This window comes from Coptis chinensis, chromosome 1 (genome assembly GCF_015680905.1).
Source record: "Coptis chinensis isolate HL-2020 chromosome 1, ASM1568090v1, whole genome shotgun sequence".
Taxonomy (NCBI): domain Eukaryota; kingdom Viridiplantae; phylum Streptophyta; class Magnoliopsida; order Ranunculales; family Ranunculaceae; genus Coptis; species Coptis chinensis.
The window spans coordinates 65401436-65417205 of record NC_141456.1 but is presented as its reverse complement, the minus strand read 5'-3'; the positions used below and the strand labels follow the sequence as shown (position 1 = coordinate 65417205).

At 36.5% G+C, this 15770-nt stretch overlaps 1 protein-coding gene across 7 annotated transcripts; it reads left to right on the top strand.

Moving 5' to 3' along the window:
- Window positions 1-517: 517 nt before the first annotated feature.
- On the top strand, window positions 518-14309 carry PDE318 (P-loop containing nucleoside triphosphate hydrolases superfamily protein). Of its 7 annotated transcripts, XR_015220944.1 has the most exons (16): window positions 518-668; window positions 757-863; window positions 935-1043; window positions 1115-1179; window positions 1249-1362; window positions 1740-1814; window positions 2570-2608; window positions 2688-2759; window positions 8262-8375; window positions 9257-9328; window positions 9405-9441; window positions 10389-10430; window positions 10600-10712; window positions 12598-12699; window positions 13181-13387; window positions 13922-14309. XR_015220944.1 is itself a non-coding variant. In XM_086604829.1 (15 exons), the coding sequence occupies exons 1-15, from the start codon at window positions 611-613 to the stop codon at window positions 13997-13999; spliced, it is 1302 nt and encodes a 433-aa protein (XP_086460955.1). In that variant the 5' UTR covers window positions 519-610; the 3' UTR covers window positions 14000-14309. The 7 variants fall into 7 exon arrangements, 5 of the variants coding, with proteins under 5 accessions (XP_086460964.1, XP_086460955.1, XP_086460960.1 ...); XR_015220945.1 differs by lacking the exon at window positions 10389-10430; XM_086604829.1 differs by lacking the exon at window positions 12598-12699 and having other exon boundaries at window positions 519-668.
- Window positions 14310-15770: the final 1461 nt, after the last annotated feature.

Below are 15770 nucleotides of genomic sequence, written 5' to 3'. Positions count from 1 at the left end.
TTTTACGCCTTTTGTTGAGGCGTGAGGCGCACAATACGCGCGCCTTATTAACTTTTACAGTTTTTTTATTTTTTTTTATAATTTTTGCTATACATAACACATTTACACTCGATCCAATTGTTATATGGTACAAGAAATTATACAAATTTAATAAGTTTGATATTGGAGTACACTCTAAACTTAATTTTTACTAGTTTTTGTTAAGTTGTATGGATTGAGAGAACACACAAAGATGAATTAAATGAAGCTTTACGGGATTTTAAATTTTGAATTATGCGTTCTATTTTATGAAGAATTTATTTGGCTCAATTCGATTGGTTCATTATTTTAGTTTATTGAAGTTATGCTAGATTGTATTGAGAGATACGAGTTTTATTTTGTTCTTTACTTATTGCTTAAGAATTTTCTTTTAAATTACTATAATGGTTTCATGTTTACAATCACATTGAATTAATTTTAAAGTTTGGCTAAGCAAATTAGTGATAATTCATGTTATATTTAATATTTATTTATTTTTTATTTGATATATCTATTTTTGCTAAGCAAAGTTTGGGTACAATAAAACCCAAAATAAAGATAAAAAGGAGCTCTGAGCGAGAGTGAGAGAGAAATGCATAATCTATGGCATATTCCTTCGAACAAGCTCTTTCTAATAAGAACCTCCATGCGTACTACTACTACTACTTACTCTCTCTTGTTTAATTTTTAGTTTTTCGTGTTTTAAATTTGAAGGTTTGTTTTGGGTACCTGGAACAGAAGGGCCCGTAATGTTCTCTAGGAAAGTACAGACAAGCACCTATGAAATTGTGAAAGGAAGCTACGTTCCTCTCACCCGAGCTAATAAAACAGAAACTGCTAACCAGGTATTAATCTCTTCTACTTCATCTTTTTTTGTCTTTCAAAAGTAATTCAATTCAATATTCTTATCATCAAGGAAACAATGGAAACTGTTGGTGCATTTCAAAGGTTACCTATGGTGAAGCCTCCACTTGATATTCTTTATTCAGCACTCAGGAAGGCTAAAAAGGTCCCTGCTTCAAAGGGTAATAATCACCTCATTAACTTTATTAGTTCCGTATGGATGTTATTCATATTTAGTTTGCCTGTCACCTAGGCATTTCCAATATTGCAAAGCGGGAGAGAAATAGAGGTGCTAAGCAACTCGATGCACTCATGAAAGTAAGTTCTTTCTACATTCTTACCTATTTTTCTAATATTACCACCTAACATTGGGATCTTACTTTGCAGGAATTGGCTATTCCCTTGAGAGAGTACATGGACAATTTTCCCAACAAGAAGCATCTGCACCCTTACGAACGATCCCTTATTGAATTAACACTTGGTGATGGAAATTATGAAGAGGTATATTTACTAAATTACATTGTTTAACAAGTAGAACATATGCATGAGGAGTCTGGATTCTTAGCCAGCAGATTCTTGTGATGCCTTTTCAAAGGAAATAGAAATCCTTAATGCATTAAAATATTTGGATTGAAATAGCAACAGGCGTACTTCCAATTTTAGGAAAATGGACAAAATGTCTATGACGGATTCCTTCTTATTAGACAGTTCTTTGTTTTCTCACCTTTTTCTTTGCAACAAGTTTTGCTTATTCTTAATCAGATGCATGTTGGAGTGTCTAAATGCTAAAATCTTGTTGTACTACAATTAGAAGCTGTCGAATTTGTACTTGGCGTTCTTCTGCTATGACAAATTTTCCTTGCATATGGTTTTGACAGGTATTAGAAAGAGTAAAAGTTCTTAAGAAGAAGGTGGTGTCTGTTGGAAAAGAGCAGGCCTCTTTATGCGCTAAGGTTGTAACTTTCTCATTTCATTGCTTGAAAGTTTAATAATTCTGTGGGGGTGTAGTTAGCTACTCTTACTTTCTCACTAAGGGCTAGCTATCTTGTTTGTAACACTCTTATTATTATTGGGAATGAAATTTAACTTTTACGGATAAAAAATAGTAGCATGCTGACTTGAACTGTATGGACATGTAGAAGGGTATTCCTACTATTTATTGGAGTTCAAATATCAGGCAACATGTAGGCCCATTTTAATTTTTGTTGATGAAGGATTTTCTTTATTTATACTAATAGATAATAATGCTTGAAATTTCCTGTCTCAAACCCCAAGGAAATAAGATAATGTGGATATTGTATGTTTTTTGGTGTTCAGGGCAGTTTATTTGGATATGAGAGGAAAAAGGAAAACCGTAATGGGACTAGCTGGTCCTTTGTATATGTTAGTTTAGTATCTTATGGAGGCCTGATTTTCCAAACCTCCAAACCACAAACTTGTCATCTTTGCAGCTTTTTTTCTTGGAAAACACAAGTGATTTGACCATTTTGATACATGTGGTGTAAAAAGATAAGACCTTCTTAGGTATATAAAACTTATAAATTAGAATTATGTTGTGGTTTGGAGTTTGCTTTGATAGACCTAAAGTACCATCAACATAATGATCCCTAATGATGTTGTAGGTTGTGATGTGTATTCCTAAGAAGAATAACTTTTTCTGCTATCTTATAATACAAAAAAACTCAAATTCACTATGTTCATCTGGCAGTGCTTAACAAAGCATGACGCAGAGGAGCGATTGGATGAGGTCAGTACCTCTTGCTTCAGCTTTTTTCTCTTTCTTGTGTAAAGTACGTAATTATTTAAGATTTATGTTGCATCTTCAGGGTATAAAGAAGCTTGAAGAAATTTTTAACCGTGAAGGAAAAGCTGTAGATGATCTTTTAAACATCGCCAAGGTAGTCACTAACTTTCCTGCCATAAAATGATCCGATAGACTGTTGTATTGTCATGTGCTTTGTATAAGATATGTTAGTTTCCTTGTAACGTAACACTAGATTTTTTTGTTAGTTCAATTTGTGAGCGTCAGTTGTGAACTAAATTGATTACTCACCTCCCCGCAATTGGTAGTCATCTATTGGGCCATTGGGGTATGACATCCAATTCTTTTATTTTTTTTCTTTGTTCTGTTCGATCAATAAATTGACTTTCATTAATGAGAACATCTAGAATACAAGCAAGCATAGCGACTAACGAAACAAAATATTACAAGTTACGCCAAAATGGAATTCCAAACTCTACTGGAATACTGGTCATACTCTCCTACTCACCAAAACATATTTAAATGATTTTTTGCAAGGGACAACAAGTTTTAATCTTAGCAGGAACATGATAAAATTGTTTGATTGAAAATGACAAGAACCCGAAATAAGGGGAATGCTACCTGTTCGGATATATGAAGAGATTTTTCATTACTGAGTAGAACATAATTATTATTCGAAATGGTCGTCGATACTGCATAGCATTAGCATTGCCATGCATGGGGTGTGTCACTAGTATCCAAGAACCAATTCGACAATAGAATAGGGTGCCACCAGTTGTCCCAGGTATATACCTGCAAAAGCTGTATGGAGTTGATTAGGAGTGCCACAACACTGTAGTTGAGGAAAGTTGAGAGCCATGTTGATGTATCTTGTTGGCGGAAGCTTCAACAATGGATGAACATCAATAAGATTTAATAAAACAAACACCTAAATCTAAGGTTTAAACCTTCAAACATGAAGACCAATTCACAAAGAATTAATAATTAATAATAACCCCCTAACAATGAAGGCCTAGATGCCTCTATATAAGAAAACAACTACTAAACCTAATTGGAAACCAAATAGGAAACTATCTTAAATCCTATTCCTAATTGAATTAGGAAACCAAATAAAATAGAAACTACTAATTAATTAATATTCCTATTCCTTCACCATGAACTTGCAGAAGTTGGGTTAGATTTTCACGCACCCAAGAATCGAAGCAGCCATGTTGCAACTGAAATTAAAACACACAAGTAGTAAACAACCTTGATTGCTCAGCACTAACAAGCAACAAAGCAAGGTTCTTTGTCGCACCACCAAAAACCCAAACTGCTAAAATATGTGCCTTCTCTTTCTCAGTTGTTGTTACTAAAGGAGTTATAGAAGGTATACGAAGAGGAGGGGTAGGCTTGGTGTCATCTCCTTTTGTCTTCTCAAAAGTTTGTGTTTCCTGCTTCTGATTTTGGTGTTCTGTTTGTTCATCACCAATTCGCACAGCACATGTATCTCTCTTTTTCGTACCCTGCATCTCTTTTTTCTAAAGTGGTTTTGACTTGAATTGGTGCTGATGGATCAATGGCCAAGGTTTCCACCTCCCCTACAGCAGTAACATAGTCTCAAATTGTCACTTTTTTAGCATGGGTGTTCTCCAATTTTAAAACAATAAGACTGGTAGCTGGTGTGCTGTAAAAACCAGATTTTGGAAGAGAAGAAGTACAAGAGAGACCAATCGATGAAGCAGTAGCTGGGACATTGTCACCAATTGAAATTGTCTTCTTTTGCGGCTCTTCTTTGCGCTGTTTTTCTGGTTTAATATGCTCTATTGCAATACCATGTTGACGTTCCTTGATATGAACAGTAACACGTTGGGGTACTGGGGCATTGGTTACCCAAACTGGATGAACAGATTCTTCATGAATCTGGTTTGCAAGACGTCTTTGTTGATGCTCACGAAGGTGGCTGTGGATATCTCGACTTTGTCTTCGATAATCTCCAAGAATAGGGTGGTGTTGGTCATGGTAACGTGTAACACTGCCATGGCTTCTATGTGCATCACGATGCTTCTTGTGGGGGATTTGATTTGTCACCGGCGGTTGGGGATCAAAACAGGATAACAACTCGTTAATGAGATGTTGTTGGGATGGGTAGTATGTCTCAGGATCAACATACTTACTTTGGTGAGAATATCCCTCATCAGAATATTCATCTTCATCGGAATCAATAAAAGACTCCTCTTCATCGTAATCGTAGGATTCATTACGAAAATACGATCTCTGCGGCTCAAAATTTTGGCGGCGGCAGTTGGGAGTTGGGGAACGAAATCTAGAGAGAGGTTCATACCTTCTTGAAGGATGAAATCTTGTGTGGCGGCTGCCGAAATCACAATTTCTCCAACTATGAGGATCGGTACGGTACTTCGATCCATTGGGACTTCGCGGCGGTGGTGACTCTCTTCTACCTCTTCTTTGATAATCCATCACATTAATGGCTCTGATACCAATTTTGATGTATCTTGTTGGCGAAAGCTTCAACAATAGATGAACATCAATAAGATTTAATAAAACAAATACCTAAATCTAGGGTTTAAACCTTCAAACATGAAGAACAATTCACAAAGAATTAATAATCAATAATAACTCCCTAACAATGAAGGCCTAGATGCCTTTATATAAGAAAACAACTACTAAACCTAATTGGAAACCAAATAGGAAACTATCTTAAATCCTATTCCTAATTGAATTAGGAAACCAAATAAAATAGAAACTACTAATTAATTAATATTTCATGCTCATGCATCACATGTGTTCTGAAATACCACATAGCTGACAAGAGAGGTATGGGGAGAGTGATGGAGTTTTGTTCCTCTTTTATTGTTTCTTTTCCTTACGGTTCCCGCGACTACAGTTGTGGGTACTTTTTTATCCATAAAATCCCTTCCATTCCACTCAAAACAAAACTTTACATGAAGTTACAAAATGAAATATACGAGTCTCAATTAGAAAGGAGCTACTAGACCATTAAACTGAACACCTCAGGTTACTGTTCTCTAATAGTTCCACGATTCTGAGTATTTCCATGAGGATGGTAAAAAAACAAGTTGCAAAAGTGCAGTATGTGGAAACACAGGGGAAGAGAGCGAGCCATCTGAGTCTCATATGAGAGAAAATAGCATGAAGATCCTCGTACACGGTGTTGTAGACTCATAAATTGTAATGCAAATCGGAAATGTTAAGATTTGAAATGAATTGTGAATGTTACGATTTTTTAAAAAGTATTATATATATATGGCGATTTTATTTTTTGAATAAGGCTAGCCAAGTTCCTGGAGTTCTTTAATGAAGCACTTTTGTTGGTTCAGACATGGGGCTGGGACTTTTCAGAAAATTGTGTTCTTTATTAGTCGGCAAATTTTTGTGCCTGAAGTCTTCACCAGGTTAAACTATTTGCATGAGTTATGATAAGTGCATTTGCTATTATTCAATTGACACATTTTCCAAGTTCAGAGTTCCTTCCTCCAAACCAAAAAACTCGAAAGCTTTGAACCACAATTCAAAATATTTTTGCACCTGTTTTATAAATCATCGAAGCTATGGCTCAAATCGTGATTTGTGATTCGTGGGTAAATAAATCGCATAAGATCTGGTGCGATTGTTGTGGGATGTGATTTTCATTCTGTCGCTCTAATTGAACCATTACTACTCAGATTCACAATACAGAAGCAATTTCTACGAGGCTGTAGCTAAGTCACATACTAGTCAGATTCGCATTACGGTAACAAGTTTGAGCCATGTTTCTTTCAGTCAGATACGGCTGATAATGCGGAGCTAAATGATACTGGGTTTTTGTCTTTGGAGATGAGGGAGGGAGAGGAGACGTTAGGAGTCGAGGAGGGTTTGTTAGTTCGTCCGGGAGAGGCGTCTCCTTTAGCTTTGGTGGCTCATAACGAGGTTCATTCAGATTTTCTAAAAGCGATACCATCCTTATGGTTGTCTAGACATACCAAGGAGTTTATTAGGCTGTGGGTTTTTATTACCAAGGGAGGGAACAGGAAGCCTTAAATCTTCTTAGATCTATCTTTGCGTCTGTTCAAACTTCACTTGATCATTCTGTTATTCGAAGGGAAAGCCTTAAGTGAATATGGAGTTTGCTTCTTTGGGGGGGGGGGGGGGGAGAACATGATGACATTAATACCTTCAGTAGGGGTGGTTCTTGGTGTGCAGCGGGTGACTTTAACGTGATCAGACTTCCTCATGAGAAGGACCGATACAAGTAATGAAGTCAAAAACATGGAAGCTATATTTGTTGATGCTTAGGGATTAGAGATATACAAAGCTATAATCGTAGACATTTTTATTGAGTGGAAGCTAAATTGTAAGAGTAGTATTTTCCAGTTTGTGTAGTTTCTGTCACTCTTATCACCTTGTCAAAATGTATAGTTTCTCCTAGGGGTGTGCACGGGTCGGTTCGGATCGGTTTTGGTATCGAACCGACCACCTCGGTTTTCAATTATAACCAACTGAACCGAACCAGTAGAAAGACCAAACCGATCCGAAACCGAACCAATATTTCGGATCGGATGTGTCGGTTTTATCGGTTATGAAAAAAACGCCCAATTTCAAATTCCATAAAACCTAAAATCCAAGTAAAATTAAATCTTTGAATAGATCTTTGAAAAACAGTAGTAGATCTTTTCGATTTTTTGTTACAAACTACCCAAAACACAAAAAAATGAAAGTGAAAAAAAAAAAATCAATACTTTTAGAGAGAAAGAGATAAAATAAGAAGAAGAAAAATAATAATAAACTATTTGGAGATGGCCGATTGGTTGAGACTTGAGAGAGATTGATAAAATTGTTGGAGTCATAGAGAGAAAATGAAATGGTTATTTGAGAAAGAGAAAGGAGGTGTGGCGACTATGAATGTGAGAAATGAGAAGTGGAAGTTTTAGTTTAGGGTTAGTTTGAGTTTGTTGTAAATCTGACGTTCCAATCAAGATCTAACGGTTAAAAATAAAATCCCTTTTATAACTAAACTGGAATCAATTTGGTTCGGTTTTTATTGGTTCACACATTTAAAAACTGACGACCGAACCGACTAGTTCGGGTTTTAACTTTTAATATCCGAACCGAACCGCTACTACTTAAAACCGACTGAAACTGGCCGGTTCGGTTCGGGTCAGTTGGTTTTATCGGTTCGCTTGGGTTTTTGCACACCCCTAGTTTCTCCTTTTTTTGTTTTTGTTTTTGTCTTTTTTTGGCTTCTCCTTGATAAAATCTTGTGAACCTATTCTCAACAAAATTCTAAAGTTAATGCAAAGTTGTTGGTAGGAGGATTGCAGAAACTGTTTGGAAGAAGAAGGAACAAGTTTTAGAAGAAATAACAAAATAGCAGGCTGGAGTTCCCATGAAGTCTGTTAGTGTTGTAGTGCCAAGTATCCAGTAATTACATATATGGGGACATATGAACACACTTTATCCGTGGACATCTACTTAAAAATGCTGTGTGTTTATGTTGATTTGTTGATATTACCCATCATTTTACTCCCATTTATTTTTGAAAGTGTTTTGGATGCTCTGCTCTGAGAGTGATTTTTTGGTCTTTATTGTTTTAGAAATTTTAAATACTTAAACTTTAATGATCCTAGTGGGCATGCAGACGTTGCGAGCAGTGCCTGTTGTTGATCTGGACACTCCAACACTCTGTCTTGTTGGAGCTCCGAATGTGGGAAAATCATCACTAGTCCGTATACTCTCAACAGGGAAGCCCGAGGTCTGTTCAAAACTTACCAAATTTGATATTTACCTTTCATGGCTATGTTCAATTGTAAAGGTTGGAGAATGAGCCATTTTTTTAAAGAAAATAACATAATGAGAAGAAGTTGTAAAGGCTTTCCATTAAAAGTATAAAAGTAGATAACAATAAGGACCGGAAACATTTGGGCATTTGGCAGGGTGGTTTACTGCCTTTTATTTTGTTTTTTATTTTTTATTTTTTTGAGAGCAACAATTTGGCCCTCTGCCACTTCATTTCGATTTTGGAAAATACTAATGTCTGACGTGGCTCAGGCTTATGTGGACCAATGAAATGCTGCTGTCCATTTTGGTGCCTGTCCACAAATTCCGTCTCTAGCCGATAACTTTAGCCCTCTATATGTCTGATACTAATTTATAAAATACTTAATGGGATAAGAGAAATCAAAATCTCTCTTGAAAGGAGGTGCCCTTAGCTCAATTCCGGTTCAATAACCCAGCAGTGCTTTGACAGCCAGGCCCACATTTGCCATCACAATTTCTTTGCTCATAACATTCCGAGCTCTGATTCCATATGTGGTCCAAAAGAGAGAAAAATAAAAATAAAAATAAAAATTAGCAGTATGAAAGTGATCTCCAAAGATAATTTGTTTTTTGGACCTTTACACCACGACTTCAGCACCTCGAAAATTGAGCAATAAAGACAAACGACCCTCTGGATTTCTATCGGACTGACAAGTATCAGTACACTGCAAAACCCATTTTTGTCAGAAACGTTTTTGCTTAATCATATGTTTTTATACATCATGTAAATATGTAGTCTATGTAAATTGCGTCTACAAAATTTCCTTCAGTTGGAGCGTTTGTTTTCAGTATTCACAGTTTGTTTCTTCTGCACAGGTGTGCAACTACCCTTTCACAACAAGGGGAATCCTGATGGGTCACATCAGTGTGAATTACCAACGATTCCAGGTTAGTCATTCCTACTGGTTTTCTGTGTTGTTCTATCTACACATCTATATCTAAGAAGTGATGACATTGGCTGTAGGTGACAGACACCCCTGGACTCTTGAAGAGGTTTGATGGTAAGGCACTTCAAAGCATGCAATGTTTTCCCTGGTTAGCTTGTCTTTTCTCGCTGTACTGCTTTATTATTTCTTGAGAATGTTCAGCAAAGCTTTTGTCCAAGATGTAATCACAAACAAGTCTAAATTGGCATACTCTTGGGTGCTTTAATGAGTGTTATGGCTTTGATATGTGCACACATCATCAATGGAACCTACAATTTGACGTGTTTCACCCAAAATGCATAGATCAGGTGATCATATGAAAATGAACATCAATCCCTCCTTTTTCTTGTTTCTCTTCTTGACAATGAAAGAAGTTGGGTACACAATCGACTGAGAGATACTTGTTTTTATTTTAGAAGCACCCTCTAGATGAAAATTAATGAGCAGAGGATCCCATTTTTACTGGTAGAAATGACGTTTTTGTATACTGAGGTCTGAGGTGAAGTATATCAGGGATAACAGTACCAAAAAAAAGGTGTTCGGGGGAAACCTACATTGAAATATCTAAGGTTCTTGCTGCCTCAAGCTTTAGCTAGATGGTTCGCCGCCTTCAACATATTCAAAATGAATTCACAAATGTCCATTCTAAATAGCATGAGGCCTTCAGCTTTGACTTTTTATCCCAATATTGACTACTAACATCCTGCCTCCGCCCGACGTTTTTCTTTTTTTTCTCTTGCATACTCAAAGCCCAGATATGTATCCACACCAAACCCAGCTATCTGCAGTCAGACATTTAAGTTTATTTCGATAATGACTTAATCAGTTGGAGTCTGGCTTGCACAATTTACCCAATGTTAGAATAGGTCAGTTTCCATTTATGACAGTGGACAGCCAAAGAAAAGTGAAACTCACAAGAATCCCTCATTCTTCTGCATCTCCAAAAGATTTCCATTTATCAACAGGTGAGATACTGTAATTGCAAGGAAATGTTGATTGTAACACTTTTTGGGCTAATGCAGAATGGTCAATAGTAATAAGAGGAAGGACGTTACTAACCGAAGGTGCTTCTGTGGTGTAAACAACAACAATATGATCAAATGTCATTAATTGATGTTGGTTCATTCAATTTGTTGTTGTTTTACTTTTATTATTCATTTTGTATTCAGTTATTTTAATTGTGCGATGGAATTAACTTAATTTTCCATTTTTTGTGATATATTTGACTTGAAGATGCCAGAAATAATTTGGAAAAGTTAACGCTAGCTGTCCTCTCTCATCTCCCGACTGCAGTATTATACGTTCACGACTTATCAGGAGAATGTGGTACCTCACCTTCTGATCAGGTACAAAATTGTCTCAATCCATTTTTCTTTTGAATTGTTTAGCCTTAGGTGACGGGATTAAGGTGCAGATAAGTCACATTTTAAGATTTTTTTAGCTTAATGGTTGGCCTAGCTTTCAAGAATGGGAACTATGTAATTGAGTTTGGTGCCTTTTGGTGTACTTTCCTTGTTTCAAATGTATGATGGTAAGTTATTAGTAGTCTTTGCTTTGTTCATTTATTGCTAGTGAGAGGACGCAAGGTGGCACCATCAGGGCCAACCCTGAGTTTTCGGGCGTGGGCTAGACAAACTCCTACAGTGAGGTCCTATATAGAAAAGTAAATAGGATTTTCACACTAGCAAAATGTTTTTTTTTTCTTTTTCTTTCTGTACCTAAAGTTAGGGGTGTGCATAAAACCGGCCGAACTGACAAAACCTACCGAACCGAACCGGTCGGTTATGTTTATGAGTCGGTTTGGTTCGGTTATGTATATTTGAAAACCGATAGGGTTGGTTCGGTCATCGGTTTAGTTCCAAACCCGATCCGCTATATATAATATATATTTAATTGATTTAATTTAAAAATATATGAAAACCGGTCGGTTTGGGTCGGTTAACATTGGTTAAATTGTAATCCAGTCGGTTCGGTTTGGGTATCAGTTCGGCTGGAAATTAGTTCGGTTAGTATAACACAGCCAGTTTGGTTCGGTTCGGTTCTAAAAAAATATAAACCGATAGGGTCGGTTTAACCCAAATCCGACCTGAATCGACCCGTGCACACCCCTATCTAAAGTTATATGTTATTTTTCGCAACAATTGACAACAACGCTGTTGCAAAGTAGTGACGGCATAAGTGTTGGTTTCATTATGATAGATGGGCTTATTTAGTTTTTAACGTTTTTTTGGGTAACTATATAATTTGAAATTTTGAATGCATTGCCGTCATGAAATTGTACTGGCTAATATTGTTATTGCTGCCGATTCCCAACGAAGAAGCTACTTATTACTTTTGTTGGTTTATTAGTTGTCAGACAAACAAGAATTTTGCGATTGGGCTACAAGAATCTGGCTAAGTGTGTGTTTACTTGAAAAGGGGTTGGACCACAAGTCTATTACTATTTTCTTTTCATCTGGTGTATAATTTGCAACTTGACAGATTAGGCCTGAACAAGTGATAGTCCATTACTACTTGATACCTGATAGGTGCCCTGGTTTGGTAAAAAATATAGGGGCCCTAGGCAGCTTCCTAGGTGGACTGCGCCCAGGGCTGGCTCTAGGAACCATTTTAGAACACTTTATACTGCTTGCACCAATATATCTACTCTATCATGTGTTTGCTTTTACTTTTTTATACTCTAACCACTAGGGAAATGGTAGGATGTTAAAGTAATCAAAGGAACTGTTAGCGATAAATGTGCGTAAGAAGATCGAGTGCCAATTGACACATTGGCAAGAGAAAGCATGCAGAGGGGTGATTTTGTCCTTCTAGAGTTTACTAATGATTTATTAATAAATCCTTAATTCCTTATTATATAAAAGTAGAAATCCATCAGCTGATTTCTTTTGGCTTTGCTGGCAAGAATATCCCAGATTATGGAGTCTGGTTTCATCCAATGCCAGAAACGTGGGTCGTTTCGATATGGGCTACACACTGCTTAGGGTGGGACGTGGTACGGAGGGGTAGGTTTAATCGGTACGGTATTTGGAATCATAATTCGCTATAGTATGTTTTTACGAGACACTATATATATATATATATATATATATACCTCAAAGTTTGTCGGACACTTGTGTTAGTGTCGGATACAGTCATACAGATACATATACCCGTGTCAATGTGACTTAGATTGAAAACATATTGGAACAAAAGGTCACAACAATTAATGCTTGAAACATTCATGAACAGTACACTGTACACAAGCATGAAGAATGAAATATAGCATCTAGCAGGAAGTAGATTATTACAAGAGAGAGGGAGAGAGACATGAGACTGCAGTGACAAATAAAGGTTAGTATTCCATGGTAACTCTTTCTATTCTCTGCTGCCAGTTCTTTTCTTCATTCTAGCTCTTCTTCCATAACAATTGGGGACGCTAATTTGCTAAACCTAGTGTTTGGATTCGCAAAAGTACCCTAAAAGGGTATGGACACGGGAAACACAGGGGTATGGACGAATCTGGTAACTATGGTTTCATCCAAGAGTCCAAGACTCATTTGATTAGAGTATTATCATAATCTTAGAAGCTTGGATTTTTAACGAGGCAAGAAAGTTTCAGTCTTATTTTTCTTGTTGTGATGTCGTAATTTATTTATGTAGGCATTGCCAGATTTTGTGTGCAAATCTAACATTACATTCCTATGATTGTATCCTGAAACCTGCAAATTTTGTGGCCGATCTAGAAATGGGTATTATAGGCAATCATTTTTCCATTTCACGTCCTACTCAGTTGATCTCTTTGGTTGTTTCATGTTACTATCTCTTTGTGCAGTACGTCACGTATAAAGAAGTGCACGAGAGGTTCAGTAATCACCTTTGGATTGACGTCGTCTCTAAATGTGATCTGTTGCAAGCAGCACCTGTCCACTTCATTACAGAAGATGGTGAAGAAGATGATCTCGAGATGGCAAGGTACAGGAAAGCTGGACCTGATGGAGCCATCCCTGTGTCAGTTAAGAGTGAAGTAGGACTTGACGAGGTGATTTAACTTCTTATGCTTGGGCCATTTTTTTTTTTATAATGCAGTTTTAGTTTTCTCTAAGATATCCATAAAGTAAAGAATGTGACTGGACTAGTCATTTTCAGACAGGAGAGTTGGTGCTGATCTCAAGATATCAATGTCCTTTTGAGAACAAAATAGGAGACACAAAAGAACTTATGGACTAGTTGCCGTAATTGAATGGGGTACTTAAACGAAGCTTCAAATTATAAAATAAAACTGCAAATCTTGACATTCAAAACACTAGAAGGTTCATAATGATGAAATCGAGATTTGTAGATAAGTTGGAAACAGTCTGTTAATGATATAATGTAGCGTGGAATATATATCGGACATCTGTTTATTACATAAATAAGATGGAGCTCAGCAAATATTTTAACGAAAAACAAAAGGAAGGAAAACAAAATTGAAAGGGCGTAGCCTGAAAGCGTTGTGTTTTTTCATTTACTTATTTGTTATTTTATTATATGGAAGATATTTATGAAGTTAGTTTTATGTACTTTGTCCTTTCAGCTGAAGAGTAAAGTGCATGCCATGTTGCTTTCTCAGTTGGCCAAGCTCGAAAGCGAAAAGGCCATTCAAGAAAGCTAGAGGCACTTGGATGGCTCCTCGTATTCTTTGAAGTTCTCTTTCTGATCCCGGCAGCGTTCTTCATTACTTCGTCTCATTTTGAGTTGTGAAGTTGTTCAACTGATCTAATCCATTCAGAGCCACTTTTTATTGACCTTTGCTGCGTCTCTGCAACTCGGTTCACTTTTTTACTTTAGGCTAGCTGCTGGTTCATACAATTTGTTGTTTAGGCGGAGAATGAGTCTATCAACCTGTACATTTTTGTGTATGTGACAGTATTCTTCTTGTTTGATTACATAGCTTAGCTTAATAGAAAGGTTTTCATATATTACCAGTGTAGCGATAGCTGTGTTAGAAGAATACAAAACTTTATAACAGGGAACATATACTGCAAAGGAAGTTCCAACATAAAATATTAGCACGGCGTACTTGATGCCGATCTCTGAAAACTCAGCAGACATGATTAAAATTTGTGACAATTTACGGCATTTTGTACCATAATTGGGAGTTTTATAACCTGAAAGAAAGATAGCAACTCTTTCATAGATTAAAGTTGAAACTAATTAGTGAATAATTGAGAATCTGATGGACAACAAAGGGTGGTGATCCAGTTAGCAGAGCAGTAGGTTGGTTTCTGTCTGAAGCAAAATACGTATCTTTCTTTCGTATCCTCTTCTCTGTTCATCAACAAACCAGTACTCTCAACATGAAACCATTACAGACAACATGGTCTCAATTCTTGGGTCCTTTTATCACTCAGGTCAGTTTCTTTTTTGTTTTTTATATGATCGGTTCAATTATTTTGAGCGAATTATTTAATTTGAGTGAAATTTGAATTACAGATAAGGACGCATTCGAATAGAAGAGAACATGAGAATATTGATAAGACATTGAAGGCTTCTGATGTTATTTTGGGTCAATTCGATCTTTCACGCCAGGTTGGTTTTTTTGTTTTTGTTTTGAGGATGTGTCATCATTGGTTGATTAGTTTGTGTATTTTTATGTTTATTAGAGATAATGTTTATCGACTAGTTGGAATAATAGGAATTAAGTATGAAGAAGTTTATAATGCACGAAAAATTATTACGTCCTTTTAAGAACTAGTTTAGACACTATCTTCTAATGCTCCTTCTTCCATCCATTCTTTCGACAGAAAATGTTCTTGCAATCCTTTTGAGTGAGAATTGAGATGGCTACAACCCTTAGAATGGGGAAAGAGCATTATATTTACATTTAAGCTGGAATGCATGCTAGAAATGAAAAAATACAACCGGATAGTAACATTAATGCAGCCATTTTATATCAAAACCGGTCTTCTCTGTTTTATTTTTCAACTGTAGACTTGAAAACATTTTGAGCGTCTCTTTTTCTCAAAATAAATAAAAAGTCCTCCCTCTCCATCTCCGCTCACGCCCCAACTGCTATGCAGTATACTAATAGTTTGACAACTATTGTTTTACCAGCTCTCTTTAACAACACATTGAGCTTACATAAAGAGCTTGTTATCACCAAAAATCAGCTTTATTAGCATCTCTAATTACTCGCTGGAGGTGCCGGATCTTCCGGAGTCTACATTAGCCTGCCAGTTTTACTAATTGTGATTCAAACAAGTGAGTAATTTTATTTGCAAGTTCTCTTATCCGAGATCCTTCTTCCTTAATTGCAGGTCACAGGAGAGAAGTGTCACCACTATTGAGTGCTGATTAATCTTCTTTAGGTAGAAAGGACCCTCCAGAGGATTTGGATTAGGAAGAAGGAATCGCTACTTCACTCTAGTTTGCAACATAGTATA